Consider the following 12,514-nt stretch of genomic DNA (forward strand, 5'->3'; position numbering starts at 1 on the left):
TAATAAAATTTTTAAAATTTTTAATATTTTTAAAAATAATATTTTTTCATATCTTTTATAATCATTAATTAATTGTATAACTTTACACATGATTGATCCAAAATAACCTCATTACGGCATTAATATTATTTCCTTTTTCACACGCCAGCTAATAACCTCTTCACCAATTAAAGCCTAATTACTATAAAACGACGGCGTGTTACCCGTTGACAACTTAAAACGACACCGTGACTCACAACAAACTCAGCAAAAATTGACACCCACTCTTCGCTCTCCCTTTTGTTCCTTCCTCAAAGCAAAGCAAAGTAAAGCAAAGTAAGGGGCAAAGCAAAAGAGCATTCCAAGCTAATTCAAATCCGAATTGTCACTTTGTTTCTTCAAATTCTTCAATTTGTTCATAATCAAACCCTGAATTCCCCAAAAATCGATTCACAGTGTGTGATCGGTGAGCCTCTATGGGATGTACGCAATCGAAGATCGAGAACGAAGAGATAGTAAATCGATGCAAGGATCGAAGGCAATTCATGAAAGACGCCGTAACGGCACGGAACGCTTTCGCGGCGGCGCATTCCACCTACGCCGTCTTCCTCAAGAACACCGGTGCCGCCCTCAGTGATTACGCCGTCGGCGAGGTTCGACACCCCCACATCTCCTCTTCCTCCTCCGGCGGAGGCGGCGCCTCCGCAACCCTGCCTTCCTCCGCCGCCCAATCTCACTACGAAGCCTTCCGCCCCCCTCCTCCTCTCCCTAACTATCCCCCCTCTCCTCTCCAACGCGCCGCCAGTATGCCTGAAATTTCTGTTCACAAGTCCGATCTGAAGCGCTCCGATCCGATAATCGAGGAAGAGAACGAAGAGGAAATCGAGAATGAGAGTCACAGCTTGAAACACCGGAGCTCTCGGAGCTCCGGCGGCGGTGGAGGTGGGGGTGGGAGTATGAGTGGTGTTTCTGATCGAAATGTCGAAGATGAGGGTTTACCAGCGCCGCCATCTCCGCCGCGGACTGATCGGGCGCCGCCGCCTCCGCCGCCGCCGGAGTCCAAAGGGCTTGGTTGGGATTTTTTCTTTGCTCCCATGGAGAACGTGCCGGCGCCGAGCTTGGCTGAAGTTGATGAGGATAGGGTTGAGAGAGAGGAGATGGAAAGGAAGATGAATGAGGAAAGGGCTAAGAAAGCTGCAGCTGCAGCTGCTGCTAATGCTGAAGTTGTTGATGGTGGAGAGAGGCGGAGCGTGAAGGCTGAGGCTGCTGAGGCGGCGGCGGAGAAGGCGGCTGCGGCAGCGGCGGCAGCGGCAGAGCTACCACCTCAGCCACCGCCTGCCGCCACCAAGACCGCCAAGAAAGGGAAGCAGGTGGCTATCGTGGAGGGTAAGCGAGGGGGAAAAGTCCCCTCCAATGTTAATTTGTTGCAGATATTTAGTGAACTTGATGATTGTTTTTTAAGGGCATCAGAGAGTGCTCATGACGTTTCAAAGATGCTTGAAGCAAATCGGTTGCATTACCATTCCAATTTTGCAGATAATCGAGGTATTAGGCTTTATCTTTCTCATTGATTTAGATGCTTTTAGTTTTTGAGAATTTTGAAGATCCGAAATTTGAAGCATTGGTGATTCTTCATACAAGTCCTTTGAAGTTTGATCCTACATTGTATTTAAACCTGCCAAATTTGGTACAATATGCATCTATGATAATCTCAAAGATGGAAACTTGAGAACAATATGAGTTAGATTGCACGAATTTCTTCGCTTTCATGGTGTCATAATTGTTGAAGGCACTCAATTTCTATACACTGATAAGTGAATTTGGTGTTGGCTTGGCACTAAATGCTAGTGTTTTCATTGCCCTGTAATTTGTGGGAATAATGGGTGGACATTTCATAATTTCATTGAGAAAGAAAATGTTTATCTGACACCAAAATGAATTTTTGTATATAGAGTAATGTGTTGTGTTTTCCAGAGGCAATTATGTTACTTTTCTAGTACTACTGTGTTATGATAACCTAGTTTACACATGTATATTGTATGAGTTTCCTCACTTTCATGTTGTAATAATTATGAAAGGAACTTACTTTATATCCACTAGGAAGTGAAGTCCAAGTTTCTTGGCATGAACATGAAGCACAACTGTTTTCTTTTGCCCTGTTATATGAGATATGATAGAATGGGCATTTCGTTATTTTGTGGAATTAAATTTTTATTATGGTATTTTTATTATTTGTTAGAACAAGGCATTTGGATATCCTGGGGGAAATTTAGCAACTGTTCCAATACTACTATATTGTAGAGTAATGTATTTACAGAACTAATTAATTCGTCTTACTAACAGTTCAATTATTGTGATATTTTCTTTGTAGGACACATTGATCATTCTGCGAGGGTTATGCGAGTGATTACTTGGAATAGGTCTTTCAGAGGCTATCTCAATACCGATGATGGGATGGACGACTTTGATTCAGAAGAGCATGAAACACATGCAACGGTGCTGGATAAGATGCTAGCATGGGAGAAAAAGCTTTATGATGAAGTGAAGGTACATTTCAGCATTCCATTCAATTATATTTTCACCTTTTGGCCTTGCATTTTTTTCTTTTGCAACAACTGATCATGATTCAGATTTTCTTTTGCTGTGCTTTTAACAATTGGAACCTTAGCTTCAATGAGATAGATTTAGGTGCATTTCTTTGACTCTTTGGCTTGTCATTTTTTTGTCTTTTCTGATTGCGATCTGAAAATTTGGTTGATTGAGACCTGAAAATTTGGTAATAAAAGCTATGATCGTCTTTGCAATCAGCAAAATTACCAGATTTGGGAAGTTCAACCACTCTCCTGCCCAAATTTGGTTCGGGAAGAAAACCTGTATTGGTTTCCAATAAAAGCTATGATCTTGTGTGGTGTATACAAAATTTAAACATATGTTGAAGTGCCACTTTACATTGTAAACTTTGGCTTTTTCAAGTGTGTAATAGATTTGGCGGAGATTGCCAGAATCGATCAGAAGTCTTTCTTTCTCTCTTTCACATGAATTTAGTTAAGATTATATTAATAAAATCAGACTTTGAAGAAATTTAATATTGGGTATTTTTCTATTTAGAAGAAAAGTAGTGCAATTTTGCTAATTCATAGAAGTTATTTAATTACCTTTTATTATTTATGAGTTGTGAATGTAGATGTCTATTAATCACAATGCTATGTGGCCTTAAAAGGTACATAAAATACAATATGTTTGAGAAAATAGTTTGTTGGAACCAAAATGTCGATTAAAAACTATTAAAAATATTCAAATTGTGATAAATAAGGTAAGAACACATTATCTATGAGTTTTTTGGCATTTGCTAGTGCTTGAATAAATTCATTTTTTTTGTTTCCGATTCTGATACACATTGACTTATACTCCTAATTTCCGTTTCACATGACAACGTCCGTTACGCCAGCTGATGCCGCAATTTAGAACCATGATTGGGATATAATTGAAATTATATGAGATTTAGGGGATTAGGGGATTTCTATCTCTTGTCCATGTCAAGGTCTAGAAAATTTTCTCTACTACCAAGTGTGAGCTTTTTCTCCTTCAAGCATTGTAAAAATCAGAGGATTCAATCGTCCAATTTGGAACCTTGGAAACATGGATTCCATTCCACCATATTTCTAGTTTTGCATTCTTACTAATCTCACTAGTAAACTGAATAAAAGGGAGGTCCATGAAACACGTAGTAAACAAACTCAATTTTCATGTTGCTACTAATTTATTAGTAATTATCACAAGGTGTGCACTGAAGGCTTCATGGTGTGACCAACTGCACTTGCGAACTTAATCTGCCTTTCCATTGTTTATCTTGTATTAGTCATATAACTTCAGAATACCCTGTTTCCTTCATATACATGCCATGTTCATGGTTAAAACTTAAACTTTTGTTGTGTGCTGATTGATGCTCTACAGGCCGGGGAGCAGATGAAGTTTGAATATCAGAAAAAGGTTGCTTCACTGAATAAGCTAAAGAAACGTAATGCTAGTACTGAATCAATAGAGAAAACAAAAGCAGCATTAAGTCATCTGCATACAAGATACATTGTCGACATGCAGTCCATGGATTCTACTGTGTTGGAAATAAATCGTTTGCGAGATGAGCAATTGCACCCAAAACTTGTTGCACTTGTTGATGGGTAAGTTCCAATTCAGGGAAACAATTATATTGAAAGTACAGATACAAAACCTGCCTGATTTATATTGAATATTGTCTTCATGAACAGTTTATTGTTCCTCTTCTTGTCATATGATCTTATTGACACATCTAGGCTCTGTTTTAATAGATGGATTTCAGATGAAGGGATTTGAAGTTGAATTTTATAAAAAATATAGGAGATTAAGCTATTATAGATGGATTAATAAACTAAAGGGGAAGAAAATTAGGGATAGAGATGTATCTTTATTGGGATCCTTGTAGAAATAATCCCTAGCACGAAGGATTTCAATAACTATTTTGACATTGTTATTTCATATTCATCATGACAAACGCCTCAAATTCAATCTTAAAATCCATATCTAAATTTACGTTATTCTCCTTCAATAAACGATGCTAAATCCTTTCATTTTAAATTCATAAATTCAAACACTAATCTCTATGTCCTCTCGATATTTATTTTTTCATTTCCGTAGAATTGTCTACTTAGGAAGCCCACTTTTATGCTTACCTTTTTTAGAGCTTGCAGCTCTCATCAACCCTGAAGCCTCTTTTGTTTGTACTTTGTTTAGAATCTAATATGACTCTTGTTTGCATATTCACTGGAAAATTAGTGTCATATAAAGCTTTCAACTAGGTGTGAGCTTTCCTAGTTCAAGTTTGTGATAAAATTTGGCATGTTAAGGAAGTGATGGGAAAACCACATAGAACTTTTAAGCTTCCTAGAAATTTCCTCATAAACAAATACTATTATCTGGTGTTTCAAATATAGCCTTATGTGGCAGGCATATGGAACTTGGCTTATTTGTATTAAATATTTTCTTCATGAATGGTTTGTTGTTCCTCTTCTTGTCATATGGACTTATTGACACATCTGATCTTTGCCTCCTTTTACCTTTTCTCTCCTTATTTTTTCGTTATTTCCATAGAATTTACTACTTGGGATGCCCACTTTGTCTGTACCTTTTTTTGAGTCTCTCTCTCTCTCTCCTGAAGCTCCCTTTTCGTTGTACTCTGTTCAGAGTTTCATATGACCATCTTCCATTTGCGTACATACAGTCAAATTAGTGACGTATAAAGCTTTCAACAATGTGCAAGCTTTCCTACTTAAAGTTTGTGGTAAAATTTTGCATGTTAAGTGATAGTAAAACCACATAGAACTTCAAAGTTTCCTTGAAATTTCTTCAAAATAAAATACTATTATCTAGTGATCAAATATGAGAATTAAGGCCATTTTCTTATTCTTGGCACCAAGTTTATTGCTCGTGCAATTATTTATTTATTTATTTTAGGTTCTCACAGTGCCTCAGCTCTGGGGCATTTTTAGAGGTTCTTATGGGGAATTCACCTATTTTTCACTCTGTTATTGTTAATTACCAGGGAATTTAATTCCAAATATTTCTTCCTTTCCCAATTATTGCACCATCTTTCGCCATAGATTATGGATCCTCAGAAGTCAGATTATGAATTTAGTTGTAAAGTAAACATTTCTTTGGGGTCACGCATGCCAAGTGAGATAATCCTTATCTCATACAATCAAAGTGGTTTTCTGTTTTAGTATTCTTTTATTCAATATCACTATTTCGGTTTTTAAAATTAGTTAACATATGTATCCCACATGGACCAATATAAAATTTACTATACAATTGGCTTCATAAGTTAACGACAGCTGTTCTGGATTCTAATTATTATGTTTTTGTAAAATGTGTCTTCAGATTGATGTCATGAAACACCCAATAGCTTTGTTGGATATTTCAGTTGCCTCAAATTAACCCGAGTAGATATTTATTGAACTTGTTGATATTACCCCCTGGTTACTAAGGTTAAACTTTGTTACAGCCATTGGAATTGAGTACCATACTGTGTTTGTCAAATAATGACAAAATGCTGGAATCAGGGAACTCATGCTACTTCACATTCCCAATTATTGCACCATCTGCCACCAGTCTGGATCCTCTGCCTTTCATTGATGGTGTTTTTGTTTTGAAGGATTAGGGTGTGAGGTTGGACTATTAGTCTCACTGGACAAATATGGGACTATTAGTCCCATATTTGTGGGACTATCCTATCCCATGAGGGGGAGTGGGATTATTTTTATGAGATTGGTATCCCATGAGATTAAGCTCTGAAATGTCCATTTTACCCCATGTTATTACTTAGCAAACAATTAGAAAATGGTAAAATAGTCTTTTGAACATTTATAATTTATTTTTTTAGTGTTGTTAATTTAAAATTATATATTAAATAAAAAATTTAAATTATAAATTATAAATTATAAATTAAATTTAATTAAAAATAATAAATTAAAAATTATGGTCTTATAAATTAAATTTTTTTAGTGTTGTTAAAAAATTAAATTTACATATTAAATAAAATTATTTTTTTAGTGTTGTTAATTTAAAATTATATATTAAATAAAAAATATAAATTATAAATTAAATTTATTTAATAATAATAAATTATAAATTATGGTCTTATAAATTAAATTTTTTTAGTGTTGTTGAAAATTTAATTTATATATTAAATAAAATTATTTTTTATTGTCATTAATTTAAAATTATATATTAAATAAAAAATATAAATTATAAATTATAAATTTAATTTAATTGAAAATAATAAATTAAAAATTATGACCTTATAAATTAATATTTTTTAGTGTTAAATTATAAATTATAAATTATAGATTACAAATTTAAAATTATATATTAAATAAAAATTATAAATTACAAGGGTAAAATAGTCTTTTGAACTTTATCCTTATTCAGTCCGTCTAACCAAACATTAGATTCACTAAAAATAGTTTAATTCAGACATCTAATCCCATGACTAAACAAACATAGGATATAAATTTAATCCAACCAAATAGTCCGGGGACAATGTGTCCCGAGACTAATAGTCCAATGAATTACAATCGTGCTTTATCCAGTCCGTCCAAACAAACACACCCTGAATGTTTGGAAGGAGAGGATTGGAAGGTCCTTTTAGGAGATCAAGCTGCCCTTGCTTAGATTGAAGAGTGTTATGGCTCAATTTTCCCAGTATTCCATGAAAGGGAAGTTCTCAGATTTGTTGTCATCTATTGTGGATTTTTCAGATGACTTGGGCGCCATGGAAGAAGCTAGTTTGGTGCTTATATGAATTTTGACAAATGACAAATTTACCGTCATCTTCATTACTGTACATCTATGAAGCACCAAGATTTTAAAACAAGGGTCGTATCCGTGTCGGACACATGGATACTTTGGGGACACATATGGGACAAACCACATGACGTGTCTTCTTATTTAATTAATTTATTTTTAGGAGACACGCCGGGGACACTTCAGGAATACACTAGAGACATGCCAAGTTTTTTTTCTTATTTTATTTAGTCTTTTTGATGAATGTTGAATGTTTATTATTATTTTTTAGATTTAAAACTTAATAGATCATCCATAAAAAAAAGATATAAACTATAAATATTAATTTAAAAGTGTTTAAAAAAAAATAATATTAGAGTTAGTTTTTGTTAATATTGATTGTTTGTAGATGTAATATTAATCTAGATAGCTAATAAAAACACATGAAAACATATTTTATTGTCGTGTCCCCGCTGTGTCTGTATCCCTATTTTTTTGAAATCACCGTGTCCCATATCCGCATCCGTGTCTGTATCCGTATCCGTGCTTCTTAGCTGTACGTTGTGTATATTTTGGTTTATGCCCCTATGTTTGCAAATATACCTTATGTCTTAATTGTGTATATTTGCTTACAAAATTCATGTTCCATCTCTTATTTGCATTATGTTTAATAGTACTGACAAATTTATATACTATGTTGTCTTAACTGCAAAACCATAAATTTTTTGTGCATGGATGGCAGGATGGGTACAATGTGGGCGACCATGCGGACACACCATGAGAACCAGTCAAAGATAGTGATAGCATTAAAATACCTTGACATCTCTCAATCCCCGGAATATACAACTGATCATCATCACGAGCGGACATTACAGCTGTTGGCTGTTGTCCAGGACTGGCAGGAACAATTCGAAAGACTCATGGGCCAACAGAAGAATTACATAAAATCACTCAACAATTGGTTGAAGCTAAATCTCATTCCAATAGATAATAACTTGAAAGAGAAAGTTTCATCCCCTCAAAGGCCCCAAAGTCCCCCAATTCAATCCCTCCTGCATGCCTGGCATGATAGTCTCGAGAAGATTCCAGAAGATATTGCAAGAACTGCTATATCTAACTTTGCAGGTGCTGTAAAAACTATATTGCAGTGTCAAGAAGAAGAGATGAAATTGAGGGACAAATGCAACGACACCCAAGATCTTCTTACCCGTAAGAATCAACAGTTTGAAGACTGGTATCATAAACACATGCAGCGAAGAACACCGCCTGATGGGATGGATCCAGAGGGGCCGCAAGAGGATGAACTTGTCGCAGAAAGGAGGTTAGTGGTGGAGACACTGCAGAGGAGGTTGGAAGAGGAGAGAGAAGCTTATAGCCACCAGTGTATTCAAGTGAGGGAGAAGTCTCTGAATAGTCTGAAAGCTCGCTTGCCGGAGCTTTTTCCAGCATTGTCATATTTCACTAGTGCTTGTTCAGATATGTACGGTAACTTGAGGTCCATTTCACAGTCCCATAATTTGAATGGGGGCTCATAATCAAAATGTTTGCTTGATTTTGTATGATTGCTTGTGTTGTGTATAACTTAATTATTTTTGTGGGAACTGAGGCCCTTAAAATTTTAAACTTGTCTTTGTCGATCTATTTTTGAGTTTTGGCACAAAGGGATCTTATTCATAATGTTGTCTTTATTTGTTGCGTGTTTGTGATTTGAGGACATGCGTTTGTTTGTTTTGACAAAAAATATTTTCTTATATTTGATTTTGTTTTTGAAACTAATGTATTAGTGGTGATAGGGGTGGTGGTGGTAGAATGGAAGTGGTGGTGGTGATAGCATGAGTAAGATTTTAATTAAGAAAATATTTTTTACCTTTTATTAAAAGTAAAAAATATTTTTTATTTAAATAAATTATTTTGTCGATCATAGATTATTTTTTTTTTGGTCTAGTTTTGGTTTTCTGTTTTTAATGCTAAAATATGTTTAAAATATATATTTTTAAAAATATTGTGTCTGGAGCTTTAATAAATTTTACTCTTTTATATATTTATTTATTTGTCATATTTCACCAATTTTAATTGGAAACACAAGTTTTGAAGTTAAAAAAACTCTTGATTTGGATACAGTATGGTCTAATCCATTGTTTGATTGATTGTACACCCCAAAAAAAAAAAAAAAAAAAAAAAAAAAAAAAAGGGGGAAAATTTTATAACGCATGTATTATATACATTTTTAGTTATGACTTTTGTATTTTAGTTATGACATTATTTTAATTAAGGCGTATATTAGTTATAGTATTAGTTATGACATTATTTTAATTAAGGCGTATATTATATACACATTATTTAAATATTGTGATATTAGTTATGACATTAATTATGATACTATTGTGATATTAGTTATGACATTATTTTACCTTTGTACTATTTTATAAGGCGTATAATGATATTAGGTATGACATTATTTTAATTAAGATAAAATTTGTTTTAGTGATATTGTCTCGAAACATTTCACATCCTTAATATTTAAATAATAATATTAGTGATATTAACAATCTTACTAACACACTCGCAAGACTCACAAATTTTAATAAAATCAATCATCACTTAATATAGGGTCCATATTAACGCACGAGTATATAATAAGATTATAAATATTCCTAATATTTTTTATATTTAAAAATAACTACAAAAGCCTCTTGTGATTTTACCCGTTTTGCACTTCATCTCCCCACAATAACTAATTCCGTTTAAATGGACAAAATTCGTGACACACCCACCTATATTGGGAGTTGATAATGAAAATAAATGCATTCTCAGTCAAAATACAATACAAAATGTCAAATATACCCTTATCTTTATTCTCTTTTCCAAATCAAGATAAAAACTTAAAAGGGACTTAGCCATGTGCATGTTTTAGCCTAAAAGTCAAAAAATTATTAAAAAAATCAAAAAATTTATAATTTATATCAAAAAGTCAAAGTTTTTTTTTTTTTTTTTTTTTTAAACTTTTTGCATATCTTTTTATAAAAAACTAATAGTCATTTCAAACTTATTATTTTTTTACCTCATATTTTTGTTAAAAAGTCAAAAAATTATTAAAATAGTCTATTCTCAAACGAGGCCTTAGGTTCTAATAAGTAAACTTATTGTCCAATAGGTCCTGTGAGAATTAATGACGTTTTTCATCAAACACTATTAAAAAATATCACTAATTATTAATTTTCAATGATAGTTTGAAAATTGTTACAAAAATATTACTAATTATAAGTTTTAGTGACAGTTTAAAAAAATCGTTACAAAAAAATATTATTAATTTTTAACTTTTAACGACAGTTTGAAGAAATCGTCATAGAAAAACGTTACTAATTGTAAGTTTTAGCGACAATTTATAAAAATCGTATCAAAAAGTCAATAATTGTCAATTTGTAGAGACATGTGCAAAAAAATCGACACAAAATTATTTTTAAAGATATTTTTATTATGACTTATTTTTAATAAGATTTGATAAGAATTAAATCAAATTATTAAAGCTTATTAATAATTTTCCCAAACCTTCTCAACCATAAAATCCCTAACCCACTAGTCACCTTCCTACTTCCTTTCCCTCTACCCTAAACCTAAACCACTTGCCACTACTACTTTTCCCTCTTCTCCATTGACCCCACCACCCTACCACTCATCGCCCTTTGTCACCTCTCTCTCAAGTCCTCCATCACCCTCACAGTAAAGATTAGTAGATATTAAAGAATTTTTTTTGAACGGCAAATATTAATTATTAATTGTTAGATTAACACATATGAGAGAAAACATTGCTTCTATTGACAAAGTATTTAAATACTTGCACTCTCTTAATTCAACTTCCTAATAAATAAAAAAAAATATTATATGTACTAATTAATATACGCTAATGTATTAATAGATTATATGACATAATTTATATGGCTTTGGGAGTTAATGAAATTTATATTTATCTAAATATATATATATATATATATATACACGTATAATTTAAGATATATGTTGCATTATATATATTTGATAGTATAGATGTATATATGTGTATAATTTAAGATGTAGATTAAGGCCTCGTTTGGGAACAGGTTAATTTAGGCCAAGTTTGGGATGTTCCAAAAAAGTCAAAAAGTCAAAAAGTTACTCAAAAAGTTAAAAAGTTAACACTATTCACCAAAAGTCAACAATTACGGCTGCACAACTCCCGATTCAAATTTTTCCCTACAAATCAATTTTTACAATTTTTTATTACACATTTTTCAATAAAAAGTCAAAAAGTTAACCCAAACATCCATATTTTCAACCTCAATTTTTTAGTCCAAAAAGACAAAAAGTGTACTTATTTAGTCTTCCCAAACTTGGCCTTAGTAACTTTTTGACTATTTGGTTAAAGCATGAACTAAAAAAAAATTAGGTGGTGTTTGGCAAGTGGGTTGGGGCTAAAATAGCCACAAAAGACAAAACAGGCTATTTTAGCCACAACAAACAAAACATCACATCCAACCCATAATCATTACACTCTTCTCTCACAAAAAAAAGCCAAAAGGCCAAAAAGCCAAAAAGTCCTTCCCAAACCAAGCTTTTTAGCCCAGGCTAAAATAGCCAAAAAAGCCAAAAAGCTAAAAAGCCAACCCACTTCCCAAACGGAGGCTTATATGTTTTGGATGATTTTTTGATTTTGTACGAAAAGATGTGCAAAAAGTAGAGAGAAAAGAGAATCTTTGACTTTTTAGTATGAGTTGTTGACTTTTTGATTAATTTAATAACTTTTTTACTTTTTGGCTAAAAAATTCGATTGCCAAACGAGGCTTAAATTGTTATAAATTAAGTTCAAAAAATAAATATGTGTATATATAACAAATGAGAGTGAAGATAAGAAGATAAAAAAGGAAATAGAATAGAAGGGTAAGAAAGTCAATTTACGTTAGATGTTAACGGTATTAATATTACATTTTAATTCAAAGGCACATTACCATTTTGAAAACATTAGAGAGATGAAATGTTTTAGAGTCATATCACAAGGATTAAAATGAATTTTTATTTTTTAAATATAATTCAAAATTTTTTTGATTATAACTTAAACACTGTTTGGTTGTAACTTATTTTTCTATATTTAACATTAGCCAAAACAAAAACAATCAAGAACAATCAAACAAGCCAAAGTGGAAGTGGCCCCTAAATTGGGTCCACCGAAGCTTCCTCTCAACTCACC

At 32.8% G+C, this 12,514-nt stretch overlaps 1 protein-coding gene across 1 annotated transcript; it reads left to right on the forward strand.

Annotated features, from left to right (window-relative positions):
• Window positions 1-216: 216 nt before the first annotated feature.
• On the forward strand, window positions 217-8,967 carry LOC114277891 (kinesin-like protein). The gene is made up of 4 exons (XM_028219847.2): window positions 217-1,524; window positions 2,351-2,526; window positions 3,934-4,157; window positions 8,036-8,967. The coding sequence occupies exons 1-4, from the start codon at window positions 456-458 to the stop codon at window positions 8,826-8,828; spliced, it is 2,262 nt and encodes a 753-aa protein (XP_028075648.2). The 5' UTR covers window positions 217-455; the 3' UTR covers window positions 8,829-8,967.
• The last annotated feature ends 3,547 nt before the right edge of the window (window positions 8,968-12,514 follow it).

This window comes from Camellia sinensis, chromosome 15, assembly GCF_055761805.1.
Source record: "Camellia sinensis isolate YWXY chromosome 15, ASM5576180v1, whole genome shotgun sequence".
NCBI classification, from domain to species: Eukaryota; Viridiplantae; Streptophyta; class Magnoliopsida; order Ericales; family Theaceae; genus Camellia; species Camellia sinensis.

Excerpts from the sequence above, each read along its gene's own strand:
- LOC114277891 (XM_028219847.2), top strand. The coding sequence starts at position 456 with ATGGGATGTACGCAATCGAAGATCGAGAACGAAGAGATAGTAAATCGA. Across the intron at positions 1,525-2,350 it reads CAATTTTGCAGATAATCGAG|GACACATTGATCATTCTGCG; the intron begins GTATTAGGCTTT and ends TTTTCTTTGTAG. Across the intron at positions 2,527-3,933 it reads AGCTTTATGATGAAGTGAAG|GCCGGGGAGCAGATGAAGTT; the intron begins GTACATTTCAGC and ends GATGCTCTACAG.